General features: G+C 40.5%; 1 protein-coding gene across 2 annotated transcripts; it reads right to left on the reverse strand.

The window, feature by feature from the left end:
- Positions 1 to 5056: 5056 nt before the first annotated feature.
- Positions 5057 to 8788, reverse strand: LOC148347733 (uncharacterized). 2 transcript variants are annotated; one of them, XM_088323723.1, is made up of 4 exons: positions 8474 to 8762; positions 7732 to 7839; positions 6239 to 6379; positions 5057 to 5651 (listed from the first exon to the last, which is right to left on the reverse strand). In XM_088323723.1, the coding sequence occupies exons 1-4, from the start codon at positions 8624 to 8626 to the stop codon at positions 5439 to 5441; spliced, it is 615 nt and encodes a 204-aa protein (XP_088179849.1). In that variant the 5' UTR covers positions 8627 to 8762; the 3' UTR covers positions 5057 to 5438. The 2 variants fall into 2 exon arrangements, with proteins under 2 accessions (XP_088179849.1, XP_088179848.1); XM_088323722.1 differs by lacking the exon at positions 7732 to 7839 and having other exon boundaries at positions 8474 to 8788.
- Between the last annotated feature and the right edge of the window lie 1281 nt (positions 8789 to 10069).

A 10069-nucleotide genomic window follows, 5' to 3' on the forward strand; every position in this document is an offset into this window, starting at 1 on the left:
TCACCCCGAGTGACGCTTGCGGTCGTCTAAGCCCTTTCAACACTTCCTCTCGGAAAGCTGCAAGTCGTAAGGCACGAGCACTCTTCCCTGTGGCTCCCATGAGATCACTATCCTTTGAATCTTATGTACTGTATTTTCCGCACCATGAGGGGCACCGGATTATAAGACGCGCCCCCCAGAAATGTTCCTTTGTCTTTTATTTTTCATAGATAAGGCGCACCGGACTAAGACTCATCAAGTTGACACTACAGTAAGCGTTACTGTATACAGTATTTGCCTCTTTCCTCAATTCTGTGTTTTTTTACACATTAATTTTACAATTGATCATCAAACCAATTGTAATATCACACAGACAACTTAAGGAAATACAAAATGCAGTTTTGATAGGTTGATTCTATCCATTCATTAAGGCAGAAAAATCTAGGCATATCTGGCCCTATGTGATAAAGTAATTCCCCCAGCCTAATTAACATACCACGAACTAAAGAGATCCCAGAAAAAAAAGAGAAAAAAAAGGATTGAAATCTATCAGTCCGGAAAAGGTCACAAGGCCATTAACAAGGCTGTAGAGCTCCATCAAAGCACTGCCACAGCCATTATCCACAAATGGAGAAAACTGGGAACAGTGGCAAACCTTCCCAGAAGTGGTTGACCAACTAAGATTAGTCCAAGAGTGCAGTGACGGCAATGTTACAAAAGAACCTCGAAAGACATCCAAGGAAGTACAGGCATCGCTGGCCCCAGTTAAGGTCAGCGTTCATAACTTTACAATAAGGGAGAAACTAGCGAAAAACGGCATCCTTAAAAGGGTCCCCTGACGAAAACTCGTGCTGTCACAAAAGAACACAAAGTCGTCTCACATTTGCCAAAAGGCATCTTGATTATCCTCGACTTTTGGAGAAACATTCTGTGGAATGATGAGTCAAAAATTAAACGTTTGGTAGGTTACTGGCATTAAAATGTCACAGCTATTGACAAAAAGAACTGAATGCTAACAGTAAAGCACGATGGTGGCAGTTTAATTGTCTGGGGCTGTTTTGCTGCCTCAGGACCAGGACAATTTGCACTTTTACATTTCTGGCCAATTGGGTCTTTTTAGGTGCGTGTTATAGTCCGGAAAATACGGTAAATAATTGGAATACTTATCAGAGTTTTCCAGTCTCTTTCATAACAATTTCACTGGTCAATTCGTGGAAATTCATTCAAAAAGGAGATTTTCTTTTACTTTACATTAATAATTTTAAGATGCACGAAAAATATATATAAATGTTCCACAGAGGTATAACCTTACTCTCCATCCCGGGTAAGGTCTTTACCAGGATCTTGCTCAGCCGTGCCCTTCCAGCAATCAGAAGCTGCCGCCGTCCCCAGCAGCAGCAGCTGCAGGCTGGCTTTATGCCCAACCGCTCCACAACGGACCACATCTCTGCCGTCCGTTTGCTGATAGAGAAGACCCATGAATTCCGTAAAGATCGCCATCTGTATATCGGATTCATTGATCTAAAGGCCGCCTTTGACACCGTCTGCCACCCTTCACTGTGGAACATCCTCCAAGCTCTCGGAGCACCACCCAAGATCATAGCCCGGTTCAAGCTGCTCCACAGCAACGCAGAGAGCTGTGTCCGTATCAACGGCATTGACTCCGACTGGTTTACTATCTCCAGCGGCGTTCGTCAAGGCTGCGTGGCTGCTCCCGATCTTTTTAATTGCATCATCGACCATCTGATGTTCAGGGTTAGTGAGCGCATCCCCGGAGTGTCTTTCGGCAACTACCACCTGACTGACCTGGAGTATGCTGACGACACCATCATGCTCAACACTTCCTACAGCCAGCTGAGAGACGCTCTGGGCATTTACAGCGAAGAGGCAGCGCGGCTTGGCCTCCAAGTGAGTTGGACGAAAACCAAGTTCATGTATGTCGGTGATGGACCAGATCCACCTCCCATCCAAATTGGTAGCGACATCGTAGAGCCTGTCAAGAGCTTTGTGTATCTGGGGTCCATGGTGACAGACAATGGGGACCTAAAACCAGAGATTCTCTGCAGAAGAGCCCTGGCAGCATCTGCTCTGCAGTCTCTCTGGAAACCACTCTGGCGGCACCAGACCATCGCACGCAAGACGAAGCTCCGCATTTACAACCTCGCCGTACTCTCTATCCCGCTTTATGGCTCAGAAACATGGCCCCTGAACGACACCCTGGCCACAAGAATCGACGGTTTTGATAGCAGGGCTCTCAGAACCATCGAGAACATCAGGTGGCCCCAGCGAGTCTCCAATAAAGAGCTCAGTGCCTGCACGCGCCAGCCCCGAGCATCTTCCTTGGTCGCACAACGCCGCACCCGCTGGTTCGGCCATGTCCTTCGTCTACCACCAGACCATCCGACACGAGCCATTCTCCAGTTTGACCCAAAGGCCGCAGGCTGGAGACGACCACGAGGGAAACCTCGCAATCGATGGCTCGACGTCGTTGCGGGCGACCTCCAACAACACGGAGTTGCTGTAGAGCACAGATGTCAAACAGGCAGCCCGTGGGCCAGATCAGGCCCGCTAAGGGATTGAATCCGGCCTGCGAGACAACACTCAGAGAAGCGCAAGAGAAAAACTAGCTGGAGGTTGAAATATGTCAATTTGATGTTGCCAAAGAAAGGTGCCTTGAACAAAGACACTGTACTTGTATTTCTTTCTCTCTCTCTCTCTCTCTCTCTCCCTCTTTTCCACCCCTTTTCTCCCACTCTCTGTCTCTTTACTCTCTGTGTCTCTCTTTTTCTCTTCTTTTGTTGCTCTTTGTCTCTTTCTCTCTCTGTGTCTTTTTAACTTCTTTTGCTCCAACTTCCCTTTATCCTTTCTCTCTTTTTTTCTTCCTCTCTTCCTACCCGTTGCGCTTTCTTCTCTCTTTTCTCTCCTTCTGTCTTTCTATTTCTCTTTGGATTTCTTTCTTCCGCTCCCTTTCTTTTCCCCCTCTCTCACAACTTTTTATCTTTTGTTTCTCACGCTCTCTCCCTCTCTCTCTTTTTCTTTCTTTGTCCCGCCCTCTCTCCTTTTCCCTCCCTCTTTCTCTTATTTCCTTATCTCTTTTTCTTTCTCTTTAATCTACTAGTCCGGCCCCTGACAGAATGTTTGTTCTATCGTGTGGCTCCCGAGTTAAAATGAGTTTGACACCCCTGCTGTAGAGGATGCAGAACAGCTGGCACAAAACCGCCAGCATTGGAAAAACCTGGTTCATCTGGTCGGCTCAACGTACAGGGACGGGACCCCCCGACCTTCGCTGGAGCAATAATCAATCAATAATCAAATGTTCTTTGCAAACAATAATGTATTTCATTGCCAGAACTATAGCTTATTTAAAAGCAATGTTTCTCATTTTAATGTTATTTGAGTAAAATAATAAAAATAAGGACCTAACCCAGGAGTGGGCATAGTCTTTGAGTCACTGGCCACCTTGGGTTAAAAAAAAAAATTGCCCGAATTGCCAGCCAGAATTTGAAAAAATGATTTTTATTTTTTGGGCTGATACCGTCTCAAATCTGATACCTGAAAGATTCATGAGGAATTAAAAAAAATTGATTTGAGTTTATGAATTAATATATATGGAGACATATACATGCATGTGTTCTATCTTATTTTAGATTTGTTTATAAATCCATCCGTCCATCTTCACCGCTTATCCTCAGTAGGGTCTCGGGGGTGCTGGAGCCCATCCCAGTGGGCAGTGGACAACTTGACAATTTGGACCGGCCAATTAACCTGACATGCATGTCTTTGGAAATTGGGAGGAAACCAGAGTGCCTGGAGGAAACCCACGCAAGCACGGGGAGAACATGCAAACTCCACACAGGAATTTTTTATCTCATGACCTTAGAACTGTGCCACACACGTGCTAACCACTACACTATTGTGCTGCTCTTATAAATACATTAATTTCATAAAATTGCTTAATTAAAAAAACTCAGAATCGAGGAAAAGCAATACGCCCCTTTTTTGAACACTAAATTTAATAAGTGTTAAAAAACTCCCCTGACCTAATATTTATCCTTTTTTTATTTTACTCCATAAGTTCAAACTTTTAACATTTTTGTTGTGTTGGTTTTTCTTTCAAAATATCTTTTTAGTATTTGAAATAACAAAAAGTTATTTTCTAACACTACTCAAAAATAATTCTTCAAATTAAGATTTTTTTCCATTCTTTTTTTTGCAAAGCCATTATATAACATGATGGCTTTTTTGTTATCCATTTCTCATTTTAGGAATTATTTTTACCAAATGTATAACTGTTGTCATATTTGATAGTTTTGCTCATTTATTGTTTTGTCTTTTTATCCATTTGATGTTGTTGGGAATTTACCTATCAAAATGTACCGTTGACCAAATTGTTCAAATGAGTTATCTGACTCCATTAATCAAACACGACCCACATTCATCCAACAATTATGCGCGCTCGTTTTTTAGAGAGAAATGACCAGAAGGATCATGCATGTTTATTGTTCCTAACAGAAGACCTAAGTGTAACAACAGGGGACTGCGTTCTCCCAGTTTCCCCGGATCATTTATACATTTCACAAACAAAGAAAAGACATCCCATTGGCTATGTGCTATGTGTCATCTGTAGTTAACGTTGGCTTTCTTTTATTGGTATTCCCCTCACATGAGGGCGTGTCGGCTGGGCTCCGCAATTTCGGCATACCAGCAGCGCCCGACGTCTGCCCTTCTACGTCTGGCCTTCTCCGTCAGCACTCACAGGAATTCTGTTATCAGAAATACGTCTGATGCATTCCACACAGCCTAACTTAATGTACCTTGAATAAAAACAGTTAGTGAATATCTCTACTGCATCAAACTGATTACGTGTACTTTGTAGTCAATCGTATAAAATCCTTTAATGTATATAACTACCGTGAGTCACATGTATTTGTATAGTCTTTAATCACATAATGTCTCAAAAGGCTAAAAAAATAGAAAAATAATACATAAAGTGATTACATCCACCAGTTTTTCTTATTTATGCTGTGTAGTTTTATCATGTCCACCTAGAAAGACTAATCGGAGAGGCAAATTTGTATAAAACACTTTATTGAAGGACAGATTATAAATAACGTCATTTACAGGCATATAAAAATATTCCATAAATAAAAGATTTCAACTTGGATTGAACTTAGTATTTTGCCATGCCCTCTTATGTCTCGTAAAAACAACTCGTTCATTCTCAAAATCGAGTGCGTAATTGATCTCGAGATTAGTATTTTAAAAGATTGCGACAAAGTAGTTGCATAACGCAGGCAAACGGTGACATTTTCGTAGACACGAGGCAGCATGCGACAAGTCATCTTAGCTGTTCAACCAAATATAAATAAATACATAACTATAAATACGCAAATAAAAAAATAAATCGCTCATTCGATCAATAAATATTTCCGTCATATATTAAAACCCCCCAAAAAGTGTTATTTCAGTTCTGTCAGCAGATCAGTGTCTGATCCCTCTTCATGGCTCGAGTCCAGACCCCTGAGGAAGCGGCGGATATCCTGGCCCAGAGAACGGAGCTGCACCAGAGCCAGGTGGGTGGCCACCTGGACCTCGTAGTCCCCCTGCAGGTCTAAAGTCACCGGGTTCGGGGTCGTCTGCGGGACGTAATCCGTCGGGAGAGCTCGCAGCATCTGCAAGACGTCGATCGGCAGAAATGTCAACAGTAAAGTCACAAATCTTGACTAGAGGTAAGACGGGGCTTGAAATATCCACCCAGCCCAACAATTTAGCTCGTTTTGCAGGACCGAGCCCTCATTTTTTATTTTGGAGGACTCGGGAGGAGGAGAGTTGATTTATAACAATTAATAGCCTGTTTTTGTAACAAAGACTTGAGGTAAGGTCTGAGCCTGGACGAAAACACACCTCCTCCTCAGGGCTGAACTAGTGGTTCAAAGAGAAAGGGAGAGAAAGAGAATGAGAACAGGAGAGAGGGGGAAAAAGAAGAGAAAGACATAGACAAAGAACAATAAGGAAAAGAGAGAGAGCGAAAGGGAGGGAGAGAGACGGACAGAAAGAAAAAAAAGAATGAGAAAGCTAGAAAAAAAGAAAAATATAGAAAAAGGAGAAAGAGAGAAGAGAAAGACAGAAAAAGAGGGAAAAGGGGGAAGAAAGAAGAAAAAGAAAAGGAAACGTACAGAGAAAGAGAATGAAAGGGGACAATTTAAAAAAAAAAAGGGAGGGAAAGAAAAAGAGAAGCGAGAAAGAGAATTGAAACTACCTTTCCAATTTGATTGGCGAGATCCCGGACGGTGTTAGTGAGGTCAGTCAGTCTCTGTGGGTTTTCGATCTGGGTTGAGATGAGGCTCAGCAAGGCCTGGTGCAGCTGCAGACCCTCGTGCGTTTGGATCAGGCTGCTCTCCTGAAACAAGCCAAAACTTTTTCTGTTACTGTAAATTCCGGACAACAGAGCCAACCTGATTACATTCAAGAACAAAATTCATTTTTTTCTTTGCACAAGCCTCACTGGTTTTTAAGGCACAGTCATTCACGTCATTTTTTAAAATTTTACAGCTGGTGCCGTTTTCAGCTGTATATGTCTTGTGATTTTGTATCATGTTACCATTCAAGATGGCGTTTATAAAAGCAAGCACATATCAAGAGCAGTCAGAAGAAAACCAAGTAAAATGTGCGCCCTATAGTTTCAGATGACAGCGCCAGGGCATTCATAGTGCGGAGAATAGTGCCAGATTGCAACACAGACATGTCTTTGTTGTCAGTGGAGGTTGCTGCAGTCATGGACTAAATTGCATTTGCTTGTTATCGGCACTTTCTGACCCATTATTCTGCCCTCATTGTCCTACTGTCATGTATGCTTGTTTATTTTATTTTTTGTAAGGTAAAGATTTTTTATTTCCCCCGGTACTGTTAGTAGAAGTGAATTTCCTTACAGGGACCAATTAATTTAATCTCAATCTAATCTAATCTAAATATACATTCAAAAACTATTTTAACGTTGGAGCGGTTAATTCACGCGCAAAACTTAAATTTGCTTCAAAATAAGGCAGCTGTAGAATAAAATACCCGTCTTGAGTCAAGATGTTTTTGTTATTGTTTGAATTTGAAAAAGCAGTAGATACTTTTTTAAATCAGTAAAAGAGTAAGTGTAACCTGTAGAACAGTAATCTTGGCATGCATGCACAGACATGTCTTTTTATGTTGTTGGTGGTGGTTGCTGCATTTGCTTGTCATCGTTCCTTGAGGATTAAAGGAAACGTCCGTGACATTACATTGACACTGATGATAAGGGAAGAGAAGTGAAGCGTTTGTGATGGATAACTTTCACTGCTGTTCGATTCGGATGAATAAATTGAGGATTTGGTTTATGGGTAAAGCGAGTACATTGTAAATATTGAGTAAGGTACTGTCAGACCTCTCGTTTTGCTCCTGATATGAATAATAGCAAAAACTTTTTTCTCTTGAAGGGCGTCATCAATATTTTCAGACGTCACTGTAGTGTTTTATATTTAGAGCGCACGCATGATAGAAAAAAATTCAGCCTGCCATTTTCTTTGTTACGATCACGAAAAAAAGAAGAAAAAGCCTCACCGTATTTAAAGCCGCAGTGTTTAAAAAGGTTGCAAAAAAAATTGTGGCTTGTCGTCCAGAATTTACAATACTGAGGAAATTAATAACTTTCATTCTTAAGAATAGGACAATAATGTTATTTTTAAGTGTATTCATGCTAGAATTGGACATACAGCAAACACTCACCAACTGAACTTTTCCCGAAGAAATTTTGAGCACAGGAGCGTCGGGGAAGTTGATCTTGTATCTTATTTGGACGAGCAAAGCGTTTTCAGAAGAATTCAGCTTCAGTGTCTGAGGTGAGGAAAGGAGAAAAGACGTGTCGGAAGTTAACCTTCAGCGGGCAGTTTTGTTCTAATTGCTCAATTGAAATGATTTCGTGAATTGTTATAGAATCAGGGTTCCAGCGGATCCTTGAAAAGTCTTAAAAGGCCTTGAATTCATGATTCTAAAAACGAGGCCTTCATTGTCTTAAATCCAAAGTCTTAAAATCGTGAACTCAAAGATTTAGGGTTAGGGGATTTAGTCATAGTTAACACCCCACCTGTTATATGCCACTTGGAATCATCTATAAATGATTTATCTTAAGTTATTAACTATTTTTAAAGGGAATCATAACAGCAAAATTAAGGAAATCTATTGTGTTGAATTTTCAAAGTATTTCTTTAAAATATTGTTCATTTCTTTTGCAAATGGAAGGGTTTTTTGTCAGTTTCCTTCCTATTCTTTTATTCGTAGGACTTCTGATGAGCCCCTCAGCAGAAGGGCGAATAATCCATTTTTCGATTCAATACAACTCGATTATTAATGCCTAGTTGCCTTTTTAGCCGCTGCGTGTGCGACAATCCAATTAAATGCAACCTGCTCGCAACTTGAGTCAAATATGAATGAACGTAGAAGCTAGGAAAAAATGCGTAAAATCTCTCACCTCGGTGTGGATGCTGGATTTATACGCATCGGGAATGGCGAGCAAAATCTTCTCGTTTAAACTGCGGCTCCTCCGAACTAAGGCTTGGAATTGCGCCCCGTCAACAAGTGCACGCACCTCCGGTAAAGGCGCCGAGCCGGCAAACTTGGCCATGTGGAAAAAGTGCACAGCGAAAACTGTTGAAAAACAACAAAAATGTGGACTTTTTAGCTGCGTGCGACACACTCTTTGGCTTCTCTCCAATGCTGTGCAGTCTTCCAGGCAGAAGTAGCTGCAAATAGTGATATGTCGTTCGAGAACGAAATGGCTCTATGAGACGGCTCTTGGAAGCGGACGACGGGAGTCGGCTCCCTGCTTGTCAAGAGCCGGTTCTCTTCAAGACACTTTCACTTGTTGTGATAGGTCAATGTGCTTTTTTCCAGGGATTTCTTGTTGACTTTGATTTTTCTGATTTACATTATCTGGAAAACGAACAAAATGACAAAAACACCCCAGAAAAATCAACCCCCGTCCCCCACCCACCTAAATGAATTGATATTAACGAGAAAACAACCAAAAAAAACCTACCAAAATCAGATGTTTTTCCCTGTTGTTGACTTGAAATGTTTAAAAAAAATGGATAAAAACGACCAACAAACACACCAAAATAGAACAATAATTGACCAGGAAACAACCAAAATAGAACCAGTAAAAAAAGCACATTAAACTAAAAAAATATATATTTTTTTTCCCATGTTGTTGACTCTAAATTTGTTGATAAAATGACCGGGAAACGTCCAAATTATGATAAGTACCAACCAAAAACCGACAAAAATTGTCCAAACATGTATTTTAAAAAGACCAAAATGGAGAAAAATTGACCAGGAAACAAACAAAATATGACAAGAAATGTTTAGCAATTAGACAAAAACAACCAAGAAAAACAAAAAAATGGACCCCAAAAGAAAACACTAGCAAATATGGACGAGGAAACGACCAAAATACGACACAACGCTTATAAAATAACTAAAGAAATTACAAAAATGACACAAAACAAGCAAAATATTGATCAGGAAACGACCAAAACATGACAAGAAATACTTATTTTAAATGGACAAAAACCAAACCTCAAAAACGACCAACAAACACATCGCCACATCACCTCTCAAAATTCACCCAAAATAGAACAATAATTGACCTGGAAACCACCAAAATACAACCCAAAAAACCCCCACAGTAAACTACAAATAAATGTTTTCCCATGTTAAATTTGTTAGTCAACTTGACCAGGAAGCGACCAAATTATAACAAGAAACAATCAAAAACAGACAAAAATTGTCCAAACATTCTTTTTTTTACAAGGACCAAAAATGGACAAATATTGACCAGGAAACAAACAAATAATGATAAGAACTGTTTAAAAATTGGGCAAAAACAACCCTGAGAAAACAAACAAAAATGTATCCCAAAAAAAAAAAAAAACCACAAACAAAAACGGATGAGGAAACGACCAAAATACGACACAATAAAATGACCAAAGAAAACACACAAAAATGACACCTAAACAAGCAAAATATTGACCAGGAAACGACCAAAATATGACTAAATATATATATT

This window comes from Urocampus carinirostris, chromosome 19, assembly GCF_059441175.1.
Source record: "Urocampus carinirostris isolate Australia breed hairy pipefish chromosome 19, RoL_Ucar_1.0, whole genome shotgun sequence".
Lineage (NCBI taxonomy): Eukaryota > Metazoa > Chordata > Actinopteri > Syngnathiformes > Syngnathidae > Urocampus > Urocampus carinirostris.

Coding starts and splice junctions, on each gene's coding strand:
- LOC148347733 (XM_088323723.1), bottom strand. CDS start 8,626: ATGGCCAAGTTTGCCGGCTCGGCGCCTTTACCGGAGGTGCGTGCACTT. Junction 7,840..8,473: donor AATCCAGCATCCACACCGAG/GTGAGAGATTTT, acceptor TCCTCACCTCAG/ACACTGAAGCTGAATTCTTC. Junction 5,652..6,238: donor TCGCCAATCAAATTGGAAAG/GTAGTTTCAATT, acceptor GACGTCTTGCAG/ATGCTGCGAGCTCTCCCGAC.